Source organism: Dothidotthia symphoricarpi, assembly GCF_010015815.1.
Source record: "Dothidotthia symphoricarpi CBS 119687 unplaced genomic scaffold P153scaffold_13, whole genome shotgun sequence".
In the NCBI taxonomy this organism is placed as follows: domain Eukaryota; kingdom Fungi; phylum Ascomycota; class Dothideomycetes; order Pleosporales; family Dothidotthiaceae; genus Dothidotthia; species Dothidotthia symphoricarpi.
Genome location: NW_022985020.1, coordinates 1,153,344 through 1,167,089, shown reverse-complemented (window position 1 = coordinate 1,167,089; position 13,746 = coordinate 1,153,344). Strand labels below are relative to the sequence as shown.

Here is a 13,746-nt window from a genome sequence, read left to right as displayed (position 1 = left end):
CGCGAACATCAGAATTGCAGTGGAATCCGAAGCACGTGTTATTTGCCTAGCTCATGTTTTCTCATCACATGACTTGAGCATGACCGGTTAGTATCATGTGGTGAGGAAATCCATCCCAGACACGTCGGTTTCCGGCCACAATGCAGTAATCCAGTCCAAGCGTTTCCAGCTATGACCAGAACAGCCGATAGATGCTGACAACGCGCATCAACGCAATCCGACGACGCAACCCCTCGAGTGAAAGTTCCCGGCAACTCCAGGCCACAATGGACTTGGAGAGTAACGGTTGCCGGCAAGCTATGAAGCCGTCGCGATAAAAAGGCCTGAACAGCAGCCATGACTGCCACCAACGCACCGCACTTTCCCAGACACACATAACCATCAATTCAGAACCACGTGTTGAGCATACGCACGCAACCATGACTACCTCAGACATACTGCTGTTCATCAGCATTCTCACATCCGCCATCCATACAGGTAACCACCTTACCTCCCTGCTCATATCCACACCACACACAGCCTAACACATACTCCTCCATTCCAGGCAGCCAGCTCAGCCTCTCCTTCGTCTCCGGGGCGGCTCTCCTAGCGTCCCCCATGGCCGACGAGGCGACGGTGCTCGCGCAGTTCAGAATAATCTTCCGGCGCGGCTTCTTCCTGTGCCCCCCGTTCGCGGCTGTGGCTACGCTTGCCAATCTCGGCAATGCGTTGATCAGCTGGTGGTCTGGTGACGGTGCGAGTATGGCGCTGCGCTTTTTGCTGGCGGGGCTGTGTACGGCGAGTCTGGTGCCTTTTACGCTGCTGTTCATTATTCGTAGCGAGAGTTTGCTGTTGGAGAGGGCGGCTGGGATGGCGAAGGGGAAGGTGGGAGAGAAGACACTGCCGTCTGCACCGTCGACTAGGGAGTTGATTGAGGAGTGGGCGAGGCTGAATTATTTGAGGACTCTTTTTCCGCTGGTTGGGGCGCTTGTGTCGTATAGTGCGCGTTAGAAAACGGCAAATGATTGTGGCAATCGATGACTTCTTGAACAAGCCACGAGAGGAGCAAGGAACAGCTTTCTCTAGCGTGCGTCTAGGGATAGATTTGTGGTATATGTCGACTTAGAAGTATAAGATCAATTTAACGTGTAGGTGTCTTGAATGCAATACCACATTGTAATAATCCCTTCAATGAGTTACTTTACAGCAATTCAGATTCATCTCTCCCAACCTCGTTAATCAGGCCAAACCCAGCCCTTACAGTAACTCATCCCCAATCGCCTTGAGCAGCGCCGTCACTGTCTCTTCCTCAGGATACGCCTCATGGTACACGCACTGCATCCTCACAGCACCCTGCACCATCCACAAATGCAACAAGATGTCGGGCGAGTACAACGTAATACCCAGCCAGGCGTCCTCTGCTTCAACCTTCCTACCAGCCACACCTTCATACGCAGGCTTCATAGTTGTATACGCGTCCAAGACACCAAAACCTGACAGCCCGAGCGAGCTAGGCGCCGACATACCCGGCGGCGGGTTCGTCATTACCGCCACCATCTCATTGTCCCAGAAGCGCGGGAGCGTGCGCAGCAGATCCGTCTCATCTGGCTCGCGATACGCTTGATGCCGGAGTCCGAGCGGTAATGTAGCACACACGTGATATAACTCATGCAGGCAGTCTGTCTAGTTTTCCTCCACACAGACACATGGTAGAATTACGTAATGCATCCACTACACTCTGACGTGCTGTAGATATATAGCTTATGTCTTACCTGTCTAGCCCGCTTATGAACGACCTCGGGTTGGAATAGGAAACGACGATTCATCAACGTCGGTCAACGATGTTGCTGGCGGCCTAACTGTGATCGGAACCACCGAGCATGTCCAGTGGCCCCATGAAATTCAAGCCATGCGGCACCTAGTACTAGTGCTTATATGCGCTGCACACAGTAAGCGGAAGTGGCTGAGGTCTCAAACTTTGGGAAGTAAGGGTCACATAAAGCTAATTCTTTCCCGACAATAAACAGGAAAACTAGCGTACACATGAAGCTAACCTGCATCAGTGGTAAAGTAAGGTGTTGGTTTCGGGCTATGTGCCAGCATTGGTGCATTAAATAGCTACCATTAGCTAGGTAAGTACTACCGTATAAACAAGGCTCTTTCGGAAAACGCTAGTAGGGGCAGCGGATATGTACGCCGGTAAACGGGTTGGAGGTACCCGACAACGGGTTGTGGTTGGGTTGGGGTCGCACGAACCTTGGGTTGGGGTTGGGTTGGGGTTGGGTTTACGTACGACCCAATCTTGAACCAACCCCAACCCATTTACCACTGTACCGGATGTGCTAGATAGGCCGCTCTAATAGATACCCCTGGAAGGCACTTAGACCAGCATCAGAATCCACTGATAATTCTACGAGCACAGCCCCCTTCTAACAAGGGTGTATTATTTTAGGGTTATAGCGTATTCATGCTTGTTCTACAAGCAGATAGACGCAACACAGTAAGAATCTAGTATAGTAACTTAGTGTAGAAGCTGTCACCCAGCCTCTTTGCACACAGTAAACATCACTAACAAGAGTGTTTAACAGCACGTGATTATGTCCTTATCTCATGCTCGATAACACCACTGTAACACTAAAACGCGGCATTTAGGTGTTCCCGCCAGACTCTAGCGCCCGAGATCCCCTACTAGCGTTTTCTGAGAGAGCTCGATTCATACGGTAGCGCAGCAGAGAAAGCGGGGAATAAGCTCATAGTGGGATGCCACAACGAACAGGCCAAATAACACCAAAATATCAAAAACTTTGTTGTTAAAAATATTCGAAAATAATTAACACTCTATGAGCTTAACCATGTAATATTTTGGTGTTAATAAACCCGAACGTGTATAAATCATGGTGAGAGTGAAGGTACCCTACTGTTACCTTAATTCCCGCTTTCTCCGCCTCGCTAGAGGTAGGTCTATGTTGGCTTGATAGCAGCAAAATTTGGAGGAGTCTGCCTAGGCCGATAGATGACCACGGTTTAGCAGGCATAGCCTACCTCGAACAGTTCTAGCGCCTGTTTTATGAGAGACAGATTTCTACCCATTATAAGAAGCATATGCGAACAGGGATGATTTTGCGCTAATCTGATGCCATTTCCTCCAGGAGTTGGGAGTCGTCATCTAAAGCTTATGCTGAGCTGTTTTTTTGGTATTCGGGCCCTTCTTACGCAGGGGTATCTTCTGTATACAAGCCACTCGGTGTTCGTTCGAGCTGGAGAATCCGTCCAAACAACTTTTAAAAGAGTTATTCAATTTTACACCATTCACCTCACATTGCGTTATTACTCACCCGCCGAGTCATGGATCTCCAGAGCCAAGTCGAGCCGAATACCACTAACAACAACAACACAAGCACCGTCGTCGCTCGTCCAACCAAGCCGTCGAAGCTCCGCCAGACGTGCGACCTGTGCAGCGAGGCAAAAGTTAAGTGCGACAAGGGAAATCCAAGGTGCGGCCGCTGCGAGAGGCTGTCGTACGAGTGCCTCTACAGCCCAGCCAGACGTATTGGCAGACCGCGTCCACGTTCCCCACGCCCCCAAGACGCCCCGCGCCCCCAAGACGCCCGACAGGCGGCTCGCGAGGTCAACGCCGTGGCGGATGCAGCCAGTAAACAATACACGCCACCGGCGCCCTCGGTCCGGCCCGCTGAAGCACCTCCGGCGGCGCAGCACCAAGACCTCAGCGAGACACTGCCAGACTGCTTCTCTGACGATGGCAGTGCCAGTGCCAGTGGCAGTAACAACTCCAGGAACAACGACGTCCCACAGTCGGCCATTCTAGGAGACGCCCTCTTCAGCAGCCTCGAGCAGCCCTCGTTGGGCATGCACGAGGTCCCACATAATCCCTACGAGCACGACTGCGCGACCGTAGCCGTTGCAACGCTTAGGGATCTCGCAGGGGCAGGGCTCGAGGGCCAGTCGACTGCTCCAGCAACCGCAGCCAGGGACGTGCTCGCCGAAAAGATACCCCATGCGTGCAGACAAGCAGCGCGCATCCTCGTGTGCCCATGCTCGGCTGACATGGATACGGCCATGCTGGCCGCATCACTCGCCGCCGCCATCCTGGATGTCGCCGACGCCGCCCTGCGCGTCTTCAAGCCTGCGGGACATGCCCTCGACGACGAACAGCGCACTGTCCTGACCCTCGGCACTCTCACCAACATATCCCAGGTCGTCACCCTCTTCACGCACCGCTACAGCGTCACTCAAGCTAGTCGTCCACCAGAGGCGTTGCTGTTGCTCGCTGCTTCCTTGAGGACTACGCTCAAGACTATGGCTGAGGAGACGACAAATCGCTTCCTGAGCAGTGGCGCCGCACATAAGCGCGTCAAGGTGGCGGCTAGTGACTGCGTGTGATGATTGAGTGGTTGAATTCAGTACCCCACGATGGGGGTGGCTTAGATGACTGTTGCTCTGGGATGAATTGGAGGCTTGCGATGACGAAGAAAGCAGGGCATTAGCGCCTTGGCACACTTCCTCGATAGCTTCGAGCTTCGCTCTTCCTTCACGAATCATCACTTGTTCTCCACTTTCTGCTATGATATTGTTTGCTTGTGCACATACATGTATTGAGTGGTGAAGTGAAATGTACGCTGTTAGACATGCAAAATACGGTAGATCGACCACTCCTGCAGTGCGTTAATTGACACACCTTTAACTCAGTGTGTGTGCGTCTATGACCAGCCTTGCGATGCATTGTGGGAAAATTGATAAGTTCGTTTAGGAGATAATAAGTACAATTCAGTCAGTTCTCACGTACGAACCCTTCTACCTCACGCATTCTGTTCGTCATTCACGCATTCTGCTCGAGCCACGCCTTTAGGTCTCCGACATTGAGACACTCCAGGAAGAGCGAACTCTTGACCTCGATCGACAGCTGCTTCTTGAACGTCTCGGCCAGGACCAGCGAAGTGAGGGAATCGACGCCCAGCTCCACAAACATGGCGTCGTCGGTCAGGTCGGAAAGCTCGAGTCCCGTCTCTTTGGCAATGAGCTTCAGCGCGTCGCCCACGACGCCTCCTGCCATTTCACTGGCGTTGCTATCACCTTTCACCGCGGGAGCTGCTTCTTTCGTTTCTTCGTCATCTGCTTTTACGACTTGCTCTACCACAGCGGACCTCGTTGCCTGCACGTTGCGCGTGGCCTTTGTGGAAGCGCGTTGAGACGCGGCAGGCTTGGGTTTGGCCGTCGATTTCGGTTTGACGGGAGTAGCACGTACCGACGACGTGGTTTTAGTGACGCCTCCCGCTGCCACATCTGGCGGCGAGAAGAACCTGTCCATCAAAATGCGGTTGACACGGCGGAACCTCATGCCACCCATCATGCCCACGACCGTCCCGTCCTGCAGGACATACACGTCGCCAGAGAACATGTTGGGCTCGCTCGTCGGCGCCATGCGCACATAGCTCCGGTAGCTACCGCCTGCAACCGCAGGCTTCGCCATACGGCAGCTACTCCAGCCGTTGGTGACGTAGAAATAGTCCTTGGTGTTGGAGGCTGCACTGCCGTTCATGACAAATCCACCGACGTGGAAGAGACTGTCGATCCAGTGGGGAGGCGTATGCCAGGTGCCGTGCCTCTCGGGTGCCAATATTACGTCCGCGAAGGCTTCGAAGTCGTGAATCACGACAGAATGCATGCCGCGGTACTTATCCGAGTAATCGACTACGTTCTCGAACAGTGTGTACGTCAGATCTCGTGACAGCCTGCTGGCGGAGCCTCCAGGGACCATGGCTGTCAGTGTTTCGACGCGGCTGTCCACTAGCCACGACACCCTGCTGAACTCGGCCTCCCAATCCTCGGACTCTTCGTATCGAACTGTCGCGGTAGCATACGGCTCTTCAGAGCGTTCGCCTGCGTTGTTCACATTGTACCACTGCACAGCCGTGGTCAGGTCCTCGAGGTCCATCTCGGCTTCTACTTGCAAAAGCTGTGCGCCCTCTCGGTTCGACATCACGATTTGAGCGTGTTCCACCAGCATGTCGGAAACGTTCATTGACACCGGCTCGGCCCCTGGCACCATGCGCTTGTACAGATATTCGCCGACAGTCAAAGCCATATCAGCCCAGATCGACTGTATAGAGTTAGCGTAGATTCTGTCCTTCATTGCACTGCTACTCACCGACGTCGCCACACCATATCCGTTCATGTGGTGGCCGTCTAAGGCGCTCAGTAGTTCTGGGTGCATCATGTCCGAGACGACGACAAGCTTGCCTGTGGTTTCGGTTATTTCTTCTGATATAATCTGCTGCATAGAAGAAGTCCGCAGTGCAGAACCGCTTTGCGTCGTTGGCGTCTTGTTCGGGTTGCCGTTCGGATAGGCCTTGTCCAGAGTCCAGGTGCCTTCGTATTGTATCCAATAGTTTTTCTCATTCCACTTGTACGTGTCGAGCAATAAGAGGGTGTGGTGTCTTTCGTACGGGCGGTGGTACTCATTCCAGTTGACATTGATACCGACACGGTGGAGTGATGCGAGAGTGCTGGACAAGGTCGCAAAGTTGTCCTCGTCGCGACGAAGCGATGCAGTCACTTGCGCGTCTGCAATGTTGCCTCGAATGAAGGAGAGGCACACGGGGTGGGACCCGATCTCGATCCACATGGTCTTCTCGTCAACGATGCCAAGGTCCTGGGCAGCCTCCAGAGCGCCGACGAAATTGACAGGATCTCGGGCCGCTTTGCTCAAGTACTTCTCGTTGATGGTTTTACCGTCGAACACGCAAGTGCTGAGGAGTGGGGAGAGAATGGGAATCCTCGGGATTTTGTAAGTGACGTGCTTTGCCACCTGTTCGAACGGTCCCAGCATAGGGTCCATCTGACTGGTATGGAATGCAAAGGGGACATCAAGGAGTGTGCACTTTACGCCTTCATGTTCCAGGGCCTCTCGCGTACCCTGAATATCTTCTCGAGAGCCTCCCAAGACGGTGTCGTTGCTTCCATTCATGCAGGAAACGTTGTACCTTCCGTCCATAGCAATACTTTTTATCTTATCGACGCTTGCGCGCACCGCAAGCATGACTTGACTGCCCTCTTCGCACTTGGAGACGACGAGTTCTGCACGTTTCCCCACGAGAAGGATTGCGTCGGCTGCCGATATCACACCAGCCACGGCCAAAGCCGCATATTCGCCGAGACTGTGGCCAACGACAGCGCTGGGTTTGACTCCAAGGAACGACCAGAATTCAGCGAGGGCAAGTTGGCTGACGACGATGGCGAGTGACGTTGTGAGAGGAGAGACTCCATTCTCGGATGTACCTTCGATGAGTGGAACGACCGAGGGGAAGCCGAATCCCTGTACCAGATGGTCGAGGTGGACAATCTGTTCGCGATAGTACGGGAATGATTTGTATAATGCCACGCCGATTCCCAGGTAGAATGAGCCTTGGCCGGTAAAAGCGAATGCGATCGAAGGTGCAGTTACCGACACGGGGCGGATTTCTCCGACAGTAGGAAGGGTAGAGAGTAAAGCTTTTTGCAATTGAGAAATGCTGGAAGCTGAGACGGCCACTCTGGAGCTGTGATGGATTCGCCGAGCCGTGGTCGTATACGACAGGTCGCCCAGATCGGTACCTGGATGCTTGTCAAGATATTCGACGAGAGCTGTTAGATTGTCTTTCAGAGAATTCTTGCTTTTCGCAGAGACCACCACCGGATGGCTCGATCTTGGGTCAGAGCCGCTGAGTTTCCTTTCAGGCGCGTCTCCGAGTATCAACGTGGTATTACCACCATGGGCCCCGAAACTGTTCACAACAGCGTATCGAGGCTTCGCAGCTTCCCTCGGCCACGGCTGCAGGTTCATAGCAAGGCCAGCTTGTCGCTTTGCTAGATCCAGAGGTATGATGGGGTTGATAGCCGTTTTGATCCCAATGTGTGGCGGGATCTCATTGTTTTGGTAGACCAGTAGCACCTTGATCAGTGAGGCAATGCCCGCAGCAGCCTCGCCATGCCCAATGTTGGATTTCAAGGCTCCCAAGTGGAGAGGCTGATCGGCGCGGCGACGTGGGGAGAGGGGAGCGAAGAAATCACAAACCGACTCAGACTCAACCGCATCTCCGACTTGCGTTCCGGTACCGTGAAGTTCGACGTAGCCTACATCGAGAGGGTTGATACCTGCGGCTTGTGCGACCTGAGCGTAGTTGCTCTTCTGGGCCCCAGCATGGGGCTGAGTGATAGAGGCGGCATAGGCGGAATGGTTTGTTGCACCAGCGAGCACGGTGGCGAGGACATTGTCGTTGTCCGCAACTGCGTCTTCTAGGCGTTTGATTACGACAGAGCCGACACCATCAGCTCGGCAGTACCCGTCAGCTCCTTCGTCCCACACCTTGCACTGACCTGTCCTGGACAAGAAATGACCATTGCCCAGCATGGCGTAGTTGTCGGGATTTGTGATAATGCTGAGACCGCCCGCGATGACCGTGTCTGCTTCGCCGGCCCACAACGCTGAGCATGCGGCATTGACAGCAGCCAGTCCGCTGGAGCATGCGGTATCGATGTTGAAGCTTGGACCGCCGAATGTGAAGAAGTAGTTGATGCGTCCGTTGGCAAAGGCTCGCTCCCCTCCTGGCACCGCATGTGTCCCGATGTTTTGAGCTGCATTCAACTCCCTCCAATCGTCGCTTGCTTGACCGTAGTATGTGCCTATCCGTTCCAGAGTCGTGGACGGTGTTCTATTTGGTGCATATCCCGACATTTCGAGCGCCTCGTAGGCCGTGACGAGGGCCAGCCGATGCATGGGGTCTGTTTGCTCTGCCTGAAACCGTTAAGTCCAAAAAACTGCGACAGCCTCCAAGTGAGTGGACTTACCTCTCTCGGGGACATGTTGAAAAAGGCGGCGTCAAACATGCCCGGTTGATCGATGAAATTCCCCCAACGTGTGGGCGTCGAATTGGGGATCTGGCCAGTCGGATCGAAATGTGCCTGTAAATCGAACCTGTCGGCCGGGACTTCGGTGTGTGTGTCTCTTCCTTCTTTCAAAAGGTCCCAGAATAGCTTACAGTCGTTGGCGCCCCCAGGCAGCCTGCAAGACATTCCAACGATGGCGAGAGTAGACTGTGCAACAGTTCGCGGTTTGCAAGGCGTGATGCCGTCAAAACACCAGTCGATATAATCAGCGCGCTTCATCGTTACTTGGCCGAGACCCTCGCTCACGGTTGCCAATATGCTGTTCGAGACCAGAGATGAGCGGAAGAGAAATACCTCACATTCTGCTGATCCAAAATCAGAGATCGAGGCCAGGATTCCGCCACTGAGGTTATCGAGGAAAATGCCACCCATCAAGATGTCAGCAGCGATCTCTTCGAAGAGGTCACCGGCAGAGCGAGCGAGGAATTGTTTGCCCGTCTGTGGCGAGAGCAACGGAAGCTGGATGCGAAGAGAGTGAGTGCATCTGGGTGCAGAGCCATGGACGATAGACCGGACGTCTTCAGCAGTGTAGAGATGTGGAGCATGACACAACCCATTGAAAACCGGCATCGGGAGGTGCTTTGAATAACGCAGGGCTTGAGAGTGTCTGAATGCGTTTTTCAGGCGAGATGGCGGACCCGTAACACTGACTGAAGTCTTGTCTGACGCACTGATGAAGACTTTTGTCGGCGTGGGGTTGGCCTAGAAAATGTTAGTCGGTTTACGAGTCTGCAAGTGTAGAGGGCTATTCACTGCTTCTGTGTTGTAGCGGTCGAGCTCCTCCTGCACCTTTGCGACGGACAGGCCAGTCAACACATAGGCCCAGCTGTCATAATTTCCGTCTTGGTCGCGCGACTCGAGTCTCTCAGACACGTCGTTGACATGGACGCCCAGTCTGAAAGCGACTCTCACGCTCTCCACACCGTTGATGGCGACTTCTGCCAAGGAGCTGGAGACCGAGATGGCAGCAGCAGCAAACAACCCAATACTGAGGCCAGATAGCGTCGTCCTAGCACCAGATATATCTAGGGGCAGATCCTGGGCTTCATGGTGACTGCATACATATCAGTGTAAGTTCGTGTTGTACTTTGCGTGGTAGCCTCACCCAATGAACATGCCAATCTCCAGAACGCATAGCAGGGCACTTTCCAATGCTCCGCCCAATGGACCCTGTCTGAAATCAGGATCGTCCGCGAGGGACAAAACTGACTTGAACGACGGGACGAGCTTCTTCAGGTGCAAAGGCAACGCTGCGACTTCATCATGAAGCACATCGCCACATGCGTCGAGGAAAGTAGCTAGGGAGCGAAATCGCTGACACTTGCTGTTAGTGTGCAGGCGGCGGAATAAATCCCGTAGGTCGTCGTTGGGAAATTCATTGTTGAAGAATAGTAGTCGAGACGCAAAGTCGCCCAAGCCATCCGTTGAGGGAGTGGTGGTCATATTTGCACGTCAAAAGAGAGGTGTCGAGTCGATGTAGAGGGAAAGTGTCATGGAAACTGGGTGTGCAAGGTGATGTCTTTCTCCCTTTGGAGGACTATATGGGTACAGATGTTCTTGGCTATACTTGGACACGAAGATGAAAGAGACCGATGCAGTGAGCGTAAGCATCGGTGTACGCTGTCCGGCCTAGCTGAATGTCGAGGCACGGCAACCGACGAGATCGGGAGCGGGAAAGTAGGAGATTAACACACTGGGGAAAGCCCACATCGCTCGAAAGGAGCCGTTTCAAGAGGCTCGACTACCGGTGAGAAGGAAGTCGCCATAAAGAGTCCACGTTTGCTGGGGCGATTCTCACACGTTGCCAGCATCAGGTGACGAGTACACGTTCTCCAAAGCCGACGTATTGTCCGATGTGGATCGCTTAGAACTTCGTTCTGTTGGAGTGGATATAATCCAATCAACGCGCTTCAGGAGTGGTCGATCACTTTTGCATGTTCAACACATTCAACTAGAGATAGCAGTCACATAACCTACATCCTGTCTTGGCGACGATGATGTCTGTGCATATTCTAATCTGTGTCTGAGTCCACCACTGGCTCTACAATGAAAAACTTGCGCCTGAAAATCTACTATCCTCCGGGTATATACATCCTAATCGCCTACGCCACCCTGCACCTTTGGTTGATGAACCATCGCTGCGTGCCGCTCTGCATAGCAAAGCCCACCTTGCGAGTGTCAGCAAGCATCCGCAGAATCTCAATCGTAGACGGCTCGATGGCACTCAGGAGCAGCTGCTGAGGAATGTCTCCGTGGATTTTACTGACGATCTCCCTCGTCGACAACCCAGATTTGCTGTTTGCTTTTCGTCCGCCTTTCAGCATGTTGTCGAGCAGTGCCGCATAGATCAACTTCTCCCGCGCCCTCCTCTGCCTGATGTACTGGTTAAGTTTGGCAGGCAAGTTTTCAATTCGGACCCCGTGAGCCGGATATCCCATGATGCAGCCTTGTCCGGCCATGCGGTCGAGACTTTGCAAGTACAGCGCGAGATCCTCAACGACTGTATATCCGTGTCCCAGCACGTTATCACCTGTGAAGAGCGCCTTCTCCTCCTCGAGTAAGAAGCACATGTGATCAACGGCGTGACCAGGCGTGAAGAGAGCTTTGACAGTGGCACCCTCGACGGCGAATATCTGCCCGTCTTCAATGTCGTTTTGGCCGGGATCAGGATGGCTCTTGTAAATCCGATCTACGAGCGTGGCATCGTATGCAACTAAGTCGGGTACTCCGCCTGTGTGATCACCGTGCCAGTGTGTGAGGAGCACGTGAGAGATATAGAGATCTCTTTCTTTCAAGATTTCGAAGAGGCGTTCAGCCCATATTGGCATTCCCTACGTAGATATTGTTAGGATTGCTTTTCTTGTATGGAGTTTTCATCCTCGTACCGCATACATACCTCGCCGGTGTCAATCAGAATTCTTGCCTTGCCTGTGCCGAGAAGAAAGGTGTTTGTTCCCTGGAGCTGCATCTCTCCGGGGTTTCCTCCCATCACCCTGATGACCCTGTCCGTGACATCTTCCACGTCGTCGAGTTGGGGCAACTGGCTTCCTTGGGCGGAGAGATAGTCCTTCCAGAACTCACGATCGATCTTGACGTTTGCCAAAGTAGCCATAGTAAATTACACAAGATGATTTGATTGGATGAACAAAAAGCTTTGAGTATCGTAGCACAAAAGTTACAAGTGCAGTTTGGCTAGCAGATTGTTTCCAAATCTTTGGTCTTCTTTGATCAATGTTACAAGATCATGGCCACTTTCACTCGTGCTGACTGTCACAAGCAGGTAGGCATTGTGAGGGCGGTGATCGTCGGAAACCGAGCTCAGCCACAAAGGCTTGTATAGATCTTGGTCTAGACCTGGATGGGACTCGCCAAAACTCGTATCATTTCAGAACGGCAGGCCTCATCCTGATGGAGACTCCGATCTCAACAGCTTGTGTAAAGGCATGCAAAGCATTCTTTGTCGGTCTCCGTTGTTTTCAGGCCTCCTAAACTCATCACTGTCATCTTTCAGGGTTAGGTTCGAGTAGGCTATGTTCTTCCACTCGCTTAGGCTGTTCCCATGAGCAATCTAAGACATCTTGCACAATCATCGCCACTTGCCATACCTGCTTTGATCTACGTGACCAGCTGCCTCCGCACACACGATAACGGCCGCAAAGACACTGCAACGTCGGTGATCTCAAATCATCTGGGGACAAATCCAAAGTCCTGCTCTCTTTTCGTGCCATGAGTGCACTCGCACTTCGATAATAGATCATGAACAATGACTCATCATCTATTTCCAGACATCGTTCTCTACTGGGGCTCATCCATAGCGGGAGAATCCGCCTGGTCGCCGTTTGTGGCTGAGCTCGAAACTCGCCTCCGCTTTGACGGAATGGATTACATGACTGGTGCAGGCTTGCATATCCGCTCGCCGCGTGAAAGGAAAGGACCTGGTTCTTGGTGATGCATCGGCATTGGTATGTTGACCACTAGATAGGGTGCATCACTCAAATCGGCCCCCTCATACGTCGCTATCGTTTACGGGAAAGAGTTAAGGCCGCCTACGGTGTCAGATTATAGTCTGATAAGTGAGACATGGGGGAGGAGGGGCTGAAGCATTCAAGGATATCAACGTTGACTGACCCCAGCCCGACGGCTATCCGCGCGTCGTCCGGCGGCCATACGCGCGTCGTCCATCGGCCCGTGCTTACGATCTTCCACCTGGGGCGTTACTAGACGGAGAATTCGTATCTCATTCGGTTAATGTGATTGCCAGCGGAACAGCCCTTATCTCATGTAACATCGCCAACATCTGATTGGCTGACGGCCATGCTTACACTACCAAGCATTATCAAGGTGGGTCACAGCACAGATGATTAGTGGAGTGTCATCTGCATGGATTACGGTCTGGCTCCCGCATGCGGGAGCCTGCTAGTGTGGAACCAAGGCCGGGGTGTTCCAGCGAGGCTGACCCGCAATGCCTTCCTACTGTGGTATCTGGGAAAAGTAGTGTACATGGCAGGGGTAAGATTCAGGCGGGGTTCTGGGGTTTCTAAACAGTGGTTTCGCGTAATAATACAACTAAAACTATACTTGTTCATATTCAATTCTGTGCTCTTGCTACTACTGTAACTCTGTTGTACAATCTACTATAATCTATCTACTTTCTATCCCTCAGTAATGTATGGCCCACAACGGCTGCTTGATGCATCTGCCACTGGTCCAGGTCTGCAGGTCCACCCGCGACGGCTGCTAAGTTATTCGACTTTCCCACTGTGCCATGTCGGATGCACATTGCAGTCGGAAGCATGGTAATCCGCCAATTAAACACGACAAAAA

At 52.9% G+C, this 13,746-nt stretch overlaps 4 protein-coding genes across 4 annotated transcripts; 2 read left to right on the top strand and 2 right to left on the bottom strand.

Annotated features, from left to right (window-relative positions):
• Window positions 1–291: 291 nt before the first annotated feature.
• P153DRAFT_368110 (uncharacterized protein) lies at window positions 292–1,152 on the top strand. Its single transcript, XM_033668433.1, has 2 exons — window positions 292–477; window positions 545–1,152. Exons 1-2 carry the CDS (start codon window positions 420–422, stop codon window positions 988–990), a joined length of 504 nt encoding a protein of 167 aa, XP_033522635.1. The 5' UTR covers window positions 292–419; the 3' UTR covers window positions 991–1,152.
• A 1,689-nt stretch (window positions 1,153–2,841) lies between these two features.
• On the top strand, window positions 2,842–4,431 carry P153DRAFT_368109 (uncharacterized protein). The gene has a single exon (XM_033668432.1). It carries the CDS (start codon window positions 3,325–3,327, stop codon window positions 4,378–4,380), a length of 1,056 nt encoding a protein of 351 aa, XP_033522634.1. The 5' UTR covers window positions 2,842–3,324; the 3' UTR covers window positions 4,381–4,431.
• Window positions 4,432–4,816: 385 nt separating this feature from the next.
• On the bottom strand, window positions 4,817–10,365 carry P153DRAFT_387200 (beta-ketoacyl synthase domain-containing protein; the record flags this gene model as incomplete). Its single annotated transcript, XM_033670619.1, has 5 exons — window positions 4,817–6,097; window positions 6,146–8,770; window positions 8,824–9,624; window positions 9,676–9,976; window positions 10,028–10,365. 5 exons carry the CDS (start codon window positions 10,363–10,365, stop codon window positions 4,817–4,819), a joined length of 5,346 nt encoding a protein of 1,781 aa, XP_033522633.1.
• A 659-nt stretch (window positions 10,366–11,024) lies between these two features.
• On the bottom strand, window positions 11,025–12,034 carry P153DRAFT_294391 (metallo-beta-lactamase superfamily protein; the record flags this gene model as incomplete). Its single annotated transcript, XM_033663955.1, has 2 exons — window positions 11,025–11,753; window positions 11,819–12,034. 2 exons carry the CDS (start codon window positions 12,032–12,034, stop codon window positions 11,025–11,027), a joined length of 945 nt encoding a protein of 314 aa, XP_033522632.1.
• Window positions 12,035–13,746: the final 1,712 nt, after the last annotated feature.